Source organism: Podarcis melisellensis (genome assembly GCF_964234715.1).
Source record: "Podarcis melisellensis genome assembly, chromosome: 3".
NCBI classification, from domain to species: Eukaryota; Metazoa; Chordata; class Lepidosauria; order Squamata; family Lacertidae; genus Podarcis; species Podarcis melisellensis.
The window spans coordinates 42041159-42054170 of NC_138530.1; the positions used below are offsets into that span (position 1 = coordinate 42041159).

The window sequence follows — 13012 nt, forward strand, 5'->3', positions numbered from 1 at the left end:
GCGACATTTCCCGGCTCCCTCCTTTACGGCGCACCGCTATACGGCAGCCGAAGTTCCTTGTTTACGACTCGTCTCGCGGATTGTTTCGCTCGTTGCTCCGCGACGGGTGGTTTTTTTCTTGCTGGCTTTGCATCCTCGAACCCAAGAGCCGCTCGGCTAAGCGGAGGTGAGCGCGGGCTGCCGAGCCGCGGACCGAGGTTCGCGGCGCCTATCCTCTGCCTTGGGGCCGGGGAGCGGGGAAATGGAGGTCCCGGGCCGCCTGCTGCCCTCTTGGCGCTTCTACCGCTCGGGCTCCGGGGGTCCTTCGGAGCCACGAGGGTCGGTTTCCTTCAAGAAAGGAAAATCAGGCAGGCAGGCCGGCTGTTGATAGTCACGTTCGGGCTGCTCCTCGATCGGACGCAGCTTTTCCTTACGGACGCATAGGCTGCAACTGCAGGCACGCTTACTCTGGAGTAATGCAAGACCCATTAGAATAACGGGGACTTACTGCTGAGTAAACGTGCGCAAGTTCAAGACGCAGCCATTACAACAGGGATGGGGAATCTGTGGCCCTCCAAATGCTCTTGGTCTGCCATCCCTACCTGTTTTCTGTGCTTGTTGTGGAGGTTGAGGTCAGCAGCATATGGAGGGCCAAAGGTCCCCCCCCCCAATCGTTGCTTTTTACAGCAGTGCATGTAGTTGATCCTGCTTCCCCCACCCAACTCCCATTTTTCTGGCTCTTCCTCCCCTCCCCCCCCCAGAACATTTGGATAGAAATTAACCTTTCTGCTTAAAACAACTGACATTCAAACCCCTTGATCTTCCTGTTAAGGGATTTTTTAAAATTAAAAATAAAATATCTCTTAACAGGAAGATATGAAATGTGTCATACCAAAAGACACTTGGAAGTTGTTGGTAACATATGAACTATCAGCTGTACTTAAGAGAGAAGTTTCTAAAACTGGTCACAGTGTAATCGATAAACTTCTGTTTCCTCCCCAAGACTACTTCGTATTTGCTAACTTCCACACATCATGGAGACAGAACAGATTATGGAGAGCCAGCCACAGGTAATGCCAAAACCCCCAACAATACCTGCTTTAGTGAGATTGTGTGTGTAAGAGATATTTTATAATTGTGTGATGCTTTGCAGGTTCCAGAAAATCCTCATGCGGAATATGGTCTTACAGAGAACGTAGAGGTAACTAAGTTTATCATTAGAGTTAACTATTCCCTGTTGAAATTGGGATCTGCTCCATTTTTTGTGATTGTATTTCTTAATTGTAAGATTTTAAACAGTATTGTAAATGGTTGTTGCCCATCCTGGGAACTTTTGAGTGAAGGGTGGGTAATAAATTAATAATAGTCTCATCTCGACACACTTAAAGAGTACAATTTGCTAAAGTTGTTTATTCATAGAATTGAGTGAAGCTAGGGATAGGGGCTTCACTCAATTAGAATAGCTTGTGTGTTAGAATACCTTGTCTAATACAACTTTACAATCTCAGGTATTTATTATAGAAGTGCCTGAGTTTGTGCAGCTAAGAATGAGATAGATTTATTTTGCTGTTTTTAAAAGCTTTCATCCTGGCATTAGTATTACAAAGACTGTTGCATATATGAAGATCCTCAGATTGATGTTAACCTATTGAATGTATTTGCATATTTGTGTGCATTTTTTGTGCAAAACAATTTTTATTTCACTATCCAGGTGATTTCACCACCATTCACCTCATCTAGACATTTTTGCTGTAAATCTGTAAAAATCAGGCAATGAAACAGCAATGGCTGTCTCATGGAGCCACAGTAAGCAAACAGAATTTTCAAGGAAACAAACATTTTTAATGGGGGGTTCTGCGTGGGGTTTTTTTTTTTTTTGAGAAAACATACTTATTTCACCGAATAAGTAAAACATATGGATTTTTGATCAATTTTTAGATAGTCCCGAAATGCATGACTTTATATTTTCAACTTAAACACTGGATTACTGTCTTCATCTAGTGTTTGTTTACATTTTAAGCGAATAGTGGAAAATGAGAAAGCAAGTGCAGAGAAAACATCAAAGCAGAAAGTAGATCTTCAGTCACTACCTACACGTGCCTATCTGGACCAGACAGTTGTGCCTATCTTACTACAAGGTCTTGCAGTACTTGCAAAAGAAAGGTAACATATTTGTCTTTCATGATTTCATTCTTAACAACGTTCGCAAACTTCTGCTTGCAGTCATTATATAGGCCTAGTTCTTACAAACAGCAAGTGAGGTGGGAAATATATGGCTGGGCTTTACAACAGTGGATAGGAGCTCAGGTGAATGAATTTTGCATGCTAAATAATCATTTGCACATAATAAATGTAGCATTTTGCATCATTAGACCTTACCCCTTGATATGCTGTTTTTCAAGCATTTTTGTATGAAAAATAATTCATTCATGTGAGCCCACACTTGTATTTTGAACTGATATAGTCATGACACTTATTGCCACCACATTTGTTGTGTTTGGGAATGAGACTTTAATGCATTTGTGTGAAGTGTGAAAATTTCTACACAAACTGGAAGAAGTTATTCTGGCTCTGGTCATCAGCCTTAATTTGATAAGCACTATGAACAGCATGATGCAGATGAGTACAATATCCAGTTTCATTTTAGAGTTAGCAAAGCTAGGATTGGAAGAGGTCTAAAAAGAACGAGGGTGGAGATCAAGACTGGCCTGTAGTAAATAGAATACAACCTGACTTGACATGGCTATGATGAGAGACCACAGCATTCATTATCCTGGTTTTTTTTGGGGGGGGAGGGGATGAACTGCTACTGGATCACTACTTCTCTCCTGTTATTTCCGTAGGATGAGATGGTGGGAGCTCCTAGAGCCAAGCATTCCTAAATCTACATATTTTTAATCCCTGTTTCTATATGTCTAGAGGGGTACAGAGTAGTTTCCTCTCATTTCCCTTCCCAAGCAGAAGGGGATTAGGATAGATAGTAAGGCTAAAGTAAATAAATCTAAGCATTTCCCCCTCATTTTTCAAGCCCAATAACAACCATGTAATATTATAGTTCAACAGCTTTAAGCCATGCCAGTCCAGTATAGGAGTTAAGGAATTCATTTCCATTTCAAGGAATTTAACACTTGCCCCAAGTTAAAATAAAAAAGCAGATCAAATGAACAGCTGTAAAAATCTGACACTCTTTGAAACTTTGGAATTTAGCCTACCGCAGATGAAATTAAGAGAAATATGCTAATGATATAAGAAATTAAAATGTTTTCACTTGCAACTCTACATTTACCAAGTGCCTGCTACTTATGGCAGAATCCTAACCCATGTCTACTCAGTTAAGTTCTGTTTAATTCAATGGGGCTTACTCCCAGATAAGTAGGGTTAGGACTGCCGCCGTAATGTATTAAAGTAAAATGTTTTGTGATCCCAAACAATACTCAAGTACTTTTAGTCTTTTTAAATCTACTACATACTGTGGATTCCATTCCTGAAACTACTTTTATGGGGGTAATTTTGATAATTTAATTGAGGTTAAAAGAATTCTTTAATTGGTAGGTGTGTACAAAACCACTATTCTCTTTTTATTTTCAGACCACCAAATCCCATTGAATTCCTTGCAGCATACCTGTTAAAAAATAAGGCACAGTTTGAGGACCGAAATTAATTTCATCTTCAGAGGACCATTTGACTGATCAGTATATATGCTAAATAACCATGAATCACTGTCTGATGTATAAATCCTACAACAACAAAAATATCACTTTTGCTCAATTTCTTTAGCCTTTTCTTGAGTTATGTCAGCGGCATGGGGAGCTAACACCACTGCTGTGTCAGCAAAATCGACACTGTAGCCTATACATGCACAGCCTTAGAAGAAAGGGGAAAGTATACAACACAGCGAAAATAAAAGGTTTTTGCCAGTGGGAGGGGCCAGGAGGTACAACAAGGGCAGACACAAGCTGATGATCAGCCTTGGGCGGCTTGAGGTTGAAAGCAGGAGCCAGACTCAACTTTTGTTATGCAGTCACATCAGGGACAAAACAGAGAGCCATACCCGGTTCACCAGATTAGGAGTCCACCGCTCTTAACCACTACACCACATTGGCTCTCATTGCTTCCTTTCTCATTCCTTCCTTCCCACCCCCTGCAACCAACTGATTGTCATCAGCAGAACCTTCCTACTTGTGCAGTCTGAGAGGCTTCCCCTTCACAGTCCAAAGAATGAGCAGAGGGTCGACGGTCCCATAGCCCACCAAGCTCCCTACTATTTCCCCGAGTCCTATCCTGTGGCTAGCTAAGCTAGACTATACCAGTGCAGAGGAAAGGGAGTCCTAGCAATGAAGATACAACATGGCAAATGACAAAGCTATTGTTATAAAGGATCTAAAGTGGAGTTGGCATCAGATTTTTATGGTTTACCTTGTTCTCAAACCACACTAGTGGTGTACAGCCCATTAAATAGGTTTTTTTTATTAAAACAAACAAACCAGCGCATCAGTTACCAGGTCCAAAGAACAATTGTCTGGTGGATGGATCTAGCAAGCCTAACTTAAATGGGAACATTTCAAGCTGAAGAATAAAGGCTGCAGCACAAAAACAAATATAGTAATAACTACATATAAAAAGAGAGTGCAGGCTTCATTGCCTAAATGGCAGTGGACACAAGCCATATGCATTTACTTGGGTATTCATAGGCCACCTCTCAGGGTTAACCGGGGTGGGTCATGAGATAAAAGCTCATTATAACAAATCACAAAACCACAACCAAAATATTAAAATGTTATGACGACAGCTACACAGCTGCAGTTAAAACATGATCGTTGACAGTAAAAATACAACATTAGTGTAAATACAAGAAACCAAGCAGCAAAGAATAAATCATTAAAAGTAGCAGTTAAATGCAGAGTGTTAAAATGTCAGTCTTGAGGAAAGCGTTTTCAAAGCCTGCTTAAAAATCATTGACATAGGGAATAAATGCACCCATTTAGGGAGGAAGCTCCATAATCAGGAGACCAGCACTGCTCAGTAAAACATATTTGACTACGCTGATCTAACATGATATAATTAAGTAAACGTATTGATAAATATAAACTTAAATATAAATCTGATTGTTATATGTCCCATTTGATGATACTGGAGGAGATGACAGAGAACTCTCATTTAAAAAAATCTCTGCTCATTTTTAAAGGGCATTTTTTTATTTAAAATATAATTTATAACAATAACACACTGTAATCAAAATAGCCTCAGTACTCTTATCTTTAAACTCCACTGATACATAAACTATTAGTTGATAAGCTTGTATCCCTGAAAGATAACACAGCCTTTTGAATAGTGTTACCCATGTTCTCTGCAAATATTTGGTTTATTATTTTAGCCATAACGCTTCATACTTTTCGGTATTACGTGGCCTCCCATATGCTGAACTTTTCTAGCATCTGTTATCATTTTACTGTAAAACTCTGCTTGTTCCTTTTTCATGTTTCTCCAGCAGCTAAACTGTTTTCTAATACAGATATTTATTTTTATGCTTCAGTATGTTCAGCCCTTGTTTCTAATTAAGCTACTGGGTACTGCAAGCAAAGCAGCAGCCAGGAGAGGGACCCCTTGAGAAAAAGATTAAGGCCATTTGACACAAATGATGCTGAACTAGGGTTGAAAGATTACTGGTGTTTATTTCTGTCCAAACTGAAAAACCTGTATATATATTTTAAAAAGCCTCACTGTTGTGCCATGCTATTTATTTTATTTAAAAGTTCTCTCTCTCTCTCTCACACACACACATTCAGACATATATATTAATATTTCAAAAATCACCAAACAGTACACAGATACACCACTTTTAATGCAAAATAAAGCAGCTTACAGGGTTAAAAGCAGCAACACCTAACACTGTACGTTATGGGTCAGCTGTTTAAAGCAGCTGATTTGGGGTGTCACAAAGGGGCAGGAAACGGGGGGCCTGAAGCATGAATGGTTGTGTAGAAGAATCACAACAGATCTGGCTTGTCCTGCAAGCCACACCTGCTGAAATCCGGTCTTCTGAACAACTATTAAAAGTGCAGGAGCCCTGTCCTCTCTTTTACCTGGGCGCCTTACTCTGTACCTTTTCACTGAGTGCTTTCCTCTTATCACTCTGTCATCTGAACCGGTTTGTAAGGATCTGTGACTAAGGGGCAGGTTGGGTCTACAGCCAAGATTCTGCTTTCAGTGTCAGATGTCTTTCACAGCCAACTTAGATGAGCAGAGGCACTTTCCAGGCAAAGCCATCATTGGATACAACCTGCATAGGTTTAACATAGAACCATATAGTCAAAGAATTTTTTTTTTTACAGTCTGCTACCTTAAGGGGGCATCATCTAAAAATAGACACAAGAATCAGCAGAAAGGGAGGAAGATGGGGGCAGAGTTGAGCCTTCGGAGATTACGATTGCTCAGATTTTAGAGTCATAGAGTTGGAAGGGACCCTGAGGATAATCTAGTCCAACCCCCTGCAATGCAGGAATATGCAGCTGCCCCGTACAGGGATCAAACCTGCCACCATGGTGTTATCAGCACCACACTCTAACCAAATGAGCAATCCAGGTACTTCACCTCTGTGTACTTCAGTTTAGATAGAGGAAGATTTGAAGCAAGAATACATGGAAGTATCCTGGCCAAGTGCATAGTTCATTTTTCTCTCTCTCCAGTGTAAGTACAGGAAACCCCCTAATCTCAGAAGGAAGGATTTCCAAGTAGTGTAAATATAGACTAACTTGAGTAATATTTCTTTTTCCATAAATGAAGCAAGTAGTACAATGCAATGGCTTCCATCTTTCTTTAGCTCTGAAATTTACCATTGTATTCCATGCAGTGGCGCCGGCTCCTAGGGGCTGAAGCACTGGGGGACCCCCTGATTTTTTTTTAAGGAGCCGGGCCCCCTCAATGTTCAGAGCTCCCCCCCCCCACAACGTCAGTGCATCACAACATTGCACACAGACCCCCTCAATCCTCTGGTGAAGGTGGCGCCTCTGATCTCATGAAACACAGAGACTAGATGGTGGTACATCATCTGTGGCACATGAATAAATTGTTGAATTCGACCTGAAAAGCACTCTGCAGAGAAGTTTCCAAACAATTCAGAGGCCATGCGCTTTTGAGATCAAACTGGTATTTCAAAGACCAATCTTCTTAACATCCCTGCCAATCTTTAGTTCAGCTGCCAGGCACCATCAGCATTCCAATCATTCAGCTGTCATTCATGTCAACGTATCTTAGTATATGATGTGTCACCTGTTATCCAGGAAGGACAGATGGAAGAAAAAATAAATCAAAGTTGTACATTGCAAAAGGGTTTGTTAGGTAGGTCTTCTGCAAGAAACATGAAGCCGTAAAACTAACTACATTTCTGACTGTCATGGAAACAAGAAATTTGAGAGACTCTGAAAGGGGTTTGCTTTTCTAACACAACAAAGCACAGCTCTGTTTCTGCTGTGGTTAACAATGCTAGGATGTACGATAAAATTATTGCAACACCTGATAGAACCAATAAAGCAGAGTGTTTGAGGACCCTAGTATGTTCCTGGTCCTTGTAAATGGGTGCGTGTGCATGTGCTGGGGAACCATCCTTTGCATTTTGTCCTCAGTAGGCCTGCCAGCTTTCACTCTGATGTCTCAAGTCTTCAAGGCATAGTGCAGGGGTCTACAACCTTTAAGACAAAAAGAGCCACTTGGACCCGTTTCCAAAGGAAAAAAAACTGGGAGCCATGAAACTCATAGAATCATAGAGTTGGAAGAGACCACAAGGGCCATCGAGTCCAACCCCCTGCCAAGCAGGAAACACCATCAGAGCACTCCTGACATATGGTTGTCAAGCCTCTGCTTAAAGACCTCCAAAGAAGGAGACTCCACCACACTCCTTGGCAGCAAATTCCACTGTCGAACAGCTCTTACTGTCAGGAAGTTCTTCCTAATGTTTAGGTGGAATCTTCTTTCTTGTAGTTTGGATCCATTGCTCCGTGTCTGCTTCTCTGGAGCAGCAGAAAACAACCTTTCTCCCTCCTCTATGTGACATCCTTTTATATATTTGAACATGGCTATCATATCACCCCTTAACCTCCTCTTCTCCAGGCTAAACTCGTCATTATAAAAATAACTTTTTTGTCACTTTTTTATTATTTCTTTGTTTGACCCCTCAGAATTACTCCTCATAGAAATAAACGTTAAATTGACAAGTTACCTTTTTTGTGTGTGTGTTCTTAACTCCCCTTCAAAACAGTGACCAGCGTACATGCCCCCTTTCAATGCAGTGACTAATGCACGCACCGCCCCCATGCGACGTCACAGCCAGTACAGCGCCCGCCACAGTGGGGAGTGTCGGGGCACACAATGCGCCTCCTCCCCTCGCTAGTATCCGCCCCAGAGCCGCGGCAAAGGTGTAAAAGAGCCACATGTGACTCCGGAGCCGCGGGTTGCAGACCCCTGGCATAGTGCAATCTGTTTTGCATTTTTGAAAATGCAGCAAATCCTCTAAGCCCAGCAGTGCTGATCCAAGATGCTGTGCTACCTAAAGCAAAGCCTAATGGCACCCCAACCTCGCTAGGGCTCATGCTTGACAAAATCTTCCTGCATAATTCAGGCACCGATTCCTGCTGCCCCCTATCCTCCTCCTGCCCATGCCACCAGAGGCAAGTCAATTCAGCCTGCTACATAGCAGAACCAGCCAAAGGCCCTAGCAGGACAACACTACCGGCTGTAGTTTTCTATAGAACTCTGGAGATTTGTGGTGTGTAACAAAAAGGGAAATGCCACCAAGAGAAAAGTGACCCTTTAATAATCACAACCACCTGCATTATCTCTCTAGCTCTGAAGCAGAAGGCACTTCAGAGCTATGGGGTTTCTTGAGAGTAGGGAAGGAACATCCTTCACATCTGCCTGTCCTCTGGAGCCAGAATCAATCAAGTAATTCCCAATACCTTTCACAAATCTCTGGTCTGGACCCAAGCTAGTTAAAACACTCTGGTGAGATGATCCTAAGTCTGCAAAGCACTTAGTATTTATTAAGGAGTCAAAGTGAGAAAGAAATAGTAGGTTGCAGCAAAGCAAAATATCAGCAGTCTGATAGAAATAATTCTTACACTTGATATGGAGCCTAAAATCTTTTTCAGTAACTCTCATATGAACATGAAGCATCTTTTGGCATGCTAAGGCTGAGCTTTCCCAGGCCAAATGAAGATGGAGATAAAAGCATTTTCAAAACAAGCTATTTTATGTTGTTCCAGAGATAGCAGGGCTGGCATAAGGGAAAACAAGTGGTCGAATAAGGTACAGTACTGAAATTTTCATGTTCCCCACTTATATAGCAATATGTGATACTTAATACACTATTTAGTTTGGAGGATAACTTGCTTATCAACCACTTATCCTGATTTCCTTGCATAAAGTTGACACATATGTTATATTATGCCTGCTCTTTATCTTCATTCTAATCTGTTTCTGGGGAGAGTGCAACAATGTGCATTCACCCTAATTTCATCCCGATGAGTTTTCACAGAGGTTATAGGTCTACCTGTCAATCTGTCATTATTTTCAGTGCATTTCCCAATAACTCTCCTTTTTAAAAGTGGATTTGTTGTACAGAGTGCTTTAATCCAGAGTGATTTAGTTGCACAAACCTAAATTTCCAGTACACAATTAAATCCCTCTTGCAAAACAGTGACATTCTGCAGGCAACACCAATCGAATCCCATCAAAAAATTGGCCAAGCAATTCCAGTGACAAAGAATGTGATTCTCATAACAACTACTTGTGCCTTCAATTTCTCAGGGAGTTTTAGCAACCCTTAACTGGTATAAGTGAAAATTGCTGTTTGTAGCACTCTGCCTTTGTGACCTTCCCTACTTCCAATTCACAGGCCCCTAATGATATTTTTTAATTGAAAGCATGTTTTGCAGAGGGGGTGGGGTGGGAAAGAGAATGTTTATAGTAACAGGATTCTGAATTTTTGTGTGTGCGTGCGTGCATGTGCTTGCACACACCATGTATTTCCATGGTGAATAATGAATCTGCAAAATAAGTGTGTGGGAAATGGAGTCATAGCATTGAACTCAAAGCCGCATGTTCCAATAGAACCACAAAACTACAAGTCAGAAAAAGCTATTAATACAGATAAATAATAGGTTGAGCACAACACTTTAAAAACCAGTTCTTCTTCAGATTTTTGCTGAACTGCCCAAACCTGAATTTTTGCTGAATCGCAAACAATCAATCCATCTTCTATTATCATGTCTGATTATCCTGAACATTTCAACAGCAATCAACACAGGAGCAAATGTGTGGTGATAAAGGGTCTCTCCATTAAATAAAAGGGATTGCATTAATTATCGGTTTTTTTGAAAGGATAACCAGTTTGGTGACTAATGCTCCCAGCATGAGGTATTTATATATTGAATTGTTTGGGGATTTAGGTCCAATGCCATGACTACCAGCACCAGGGACAGATAATTATGTCACAAAGCAATTCAGAATCTAGTTTGAACAGTTACTGGCGAAATATTTGACCAATCTATATAGCACATCTCAAATGTTCAGATTGTTTCATGCGTAGTATTTTAGTAATCCCAAGAGCCCTGCAAGGTAGGCCAGTATTATTATTCCCCTATGCTGGTTGTGTGGAGGGCCCAATCAATATACAGTTCTGGGTTCAGAAAATTCTGTTGGTACTCCAGATGTTCCTCCATTTGCTAAAACATTCTTGCATGAAAACAGAGAATAAGCAATACCTAAAGGCATCACTACACAGGACACTTGATATGCTGATTTCACATATCCAGTCCTCACAGTGCCTCCCCCCCAATAACAAGTTGCCTAAAATTAATAGAGTTGTATGTAATCCAGCTGGATCCTATGCATGGCACACTTACAAATAAATTACACTAAGCCCAACATAACTTATTTATATTCTGCATTTAGTCAGCTGGTTCTTCAGAGTTGTTCAGGCATACATAACAATAAAATCAACACGAAACTCAGAATATTTCCAGTCAAAAAGGAGGGAACCAACAATTAAAAGCAGCAGGTAAAATTGCTTAACAGTGTGATCATGTGCATGTAAACTCAGACGCCTCACTGAATTCAATGGGCCTTTCAGGTATAGAATTGCAGCCTAGGGCTCAAAACTTTAAAAGTCTGGAGAACAAAAAGCTCTTGCTCCCAAACAAGTCTGCACAGCATTGCTATCTTAAACTGAACACTCCAGTCCATTCATATAAAATGTGCAATGCTTGTTGCTTACTCCACCTTAAGCCTTTGGGTAAGCCGCAAAGGTTTCTGGATCTGAACCAGTGTTTCCAGTATTTCCTGACTAACATTAACCTAAAGTTTAGTAACACAGTGTTTAGGCTTTTAAATTTTAAAGGATAGTCAACCCTGAATTGTGCTACTAGATTATTTCAGGGTTACCCAAATCCAGCCACATTTGCTACTTCCCATGAATTACAGCATCAGCCTATTTGCTGCCTGGTACTTAGTTGCTCATATTGGGTTCCTACATCCAACATTTTAAAAAAATTCAAGGGTATTGTGGAGCTGTGGGTGCATGTTTGTACTTGCACAGACCAAGCTTTGATAGATGGGATATTCCTGTGTAAAGCGCAGACTCCCTCCCCTTTGGCTTTGTTGCTCAGCTTTTCCTCTGCTGACTTCCAGGGCTCTGCCTCCTTTTCACTCCCTCTCTCCAATCTAATGACGTTAGTCATGTTCACTCCCCCTCCCCAGTTCAGTCTTATTAGCTATTTTGGAAGAAGAGGCCTTTGAGGGTTGCTGGTGTCTCCATGGCAGCGGTCCAATAATATAGCAGATGACAAATTGGGTGGGTGAAGAGCTGAAGTGGATTAAGTGGCTGCCTTTGTATAACCCACCATGATCCGGTTTCATCTCCCTCAAAGTGAACCTAAGCATGCAACTATAAAAACGGTGTGCATTTTACACTTCAGTCCTCCTGTCACTGGATTATTCAACTCTTAAGCATTTGTTTACATGCTTGCAGGACTGCAAATTCGGAACTTGTTAGTACTCTGTCACACAGCCGTTCCTGAGCTCAAAACTCACGTTGCTTTCTGAAATGATTGCACTGACTTGGCCACAATTCCTTCCTGCCTTTTTGTCCTGGATGCAAGATAAAGCTTGTGGTCCCGCCCTCCATTTTAGAAAGCTGTCCCTATGGCAAATTTGATTTAGGGCCAGCCCAGTCCATTTTGTCATTCTGAGCTGCTTCAAAGCATAATGCCTTGCAGTGTTGCAGAATACACTAGGTTGCTCTTGGATTTCAAAGAGCTGCTTCATTTGGGAGGAAAAGACCAGAGGGACCTTTGGTCTTAAAATACTGTAATAAAGTGAAGCCTTTTATGTTCTCAACAGTGGAGGCTGTGGCTGCCATCCTACTAATGATTCGTTAAGTATCTCAGGCGTGTAGTGTGCTCTATTCTAATCCACACCATACAATTAAAGCACATCTTAAGCACATGGCTTCTCCCCAAAGAATCCTGGGAACTGTTATTTACAGAATTGCAGAGCTACCATTCCCAGCACCCTTGACGAACTAGAGTTTCCAGGAATCTTTGGGGAGGGAGTCGTGTGCTTTAAATGTAGGTGGATGCGATCACGCACTACTTCTTCTACCCTGAACCCTGTCTCCATATTAAAGAATAGTGAAAGAGAACGGGTCGGAATAGAAGCGGAGGCTGAAAGAGCAACCACATTACTTCCGGCGCCCAACGGTACTTCTCGTTTCAACTCTTACGTAGGGCCCCTTCCGCGACGGGGGGGGGCACAGGGGCTCCCGCATAAGCCTCTCTCCCGGCTGTCAGGACGAGCAGTCGGGCGGCTCCACACGCCCCGCCGACGCCCCGCTCCCCGCCCGGAGGCCCTTTCAGCAGCCAACCTTCCCCCTCTAATCTTCCCTTCACCTCAGAGACACAGCCCCGCCAATCAGCGAAGGCCAGAAGCCATTGCCACGGCAACTCCACTCGGCCAATCTTAAACGGTCCCTCCCCCGCCT

General features: G+C 41.9%; 1 protein-coding gene and 1 long non-coding RNA gene across 3 annotated transcripts; one reads left to right on the top strand and one right to left on the bottom strand.

Annotated features, from left to right (window-relative positions):
- Window positions 1–3747, top strand: DPY30 (dpy-30 histone methyltransferase complex regulatory subunit). Of its 2 annotated transcripts, none has more exons than XM_081905072.1 (5): window positions 1–197; window positions 983–1049; window positions 1133–1180; window positions 2000–2142; window positions 3568–3747. In XM_081905072.1, exons 2-5 carry the CDS (start codon window positions 1014–1016, stop codon window positions 3638–3640), a joined length of 300 nt encoding a protein of 99 aa, XP_081761198.1. In that variant the 5' UTR covers window positions 1–197; window positions 983–1013; the 3' UTR covers window positions 3641–3747. The 2 variants fall into 2 exon arrangements, with proteins under 2 accessions (XP_081761198.1, XP_081761197.1); XM_081905071.1 differs by having other exon boundaries at window positions 8–166.
- Window positions 3748–5800: 2053 nt separating this feature from the next.
- On the bottom strand, window positions 5801–12912 carry LOC309366471. Its single transcript, XR_014166715.1, has 2 exons — window positions 12717–12912; window positions 5801–7248 (listed from the first exon to the last, which is right to left on the bottom strand). It is a non-coding gene; the product is annotated as an uncharacterized lncRNA (long non-coding RNA).
- Between the last annotated feature and the right edge of the window lie 100 nt (window positions 12913–13012).

Excerpts from the sequence above, each read along its gene's own strand:
- DPY30 (XM_081905072.1), top strand. The coding sequence starts at position 1,014 with ATGGAGACAGAACAGATTATGGAGAGCCAGCCACAG. Across the intron at positions 1,050-1,132 it reads TTATGGAGAGCCAGCCACAG|GTTCCAGAAAATCCTCATGC; the intron begins GTAATGCCAAAA and ends GATGCTTTGCAG. Across the intron at positions 1,181-1,999 it reads GTCTTACAGAGAACGTAGAG|CGAATAGTGGAAAATGAGAA; the intron begins GTAACTAAGTTT and ends TTACATTTTAAG.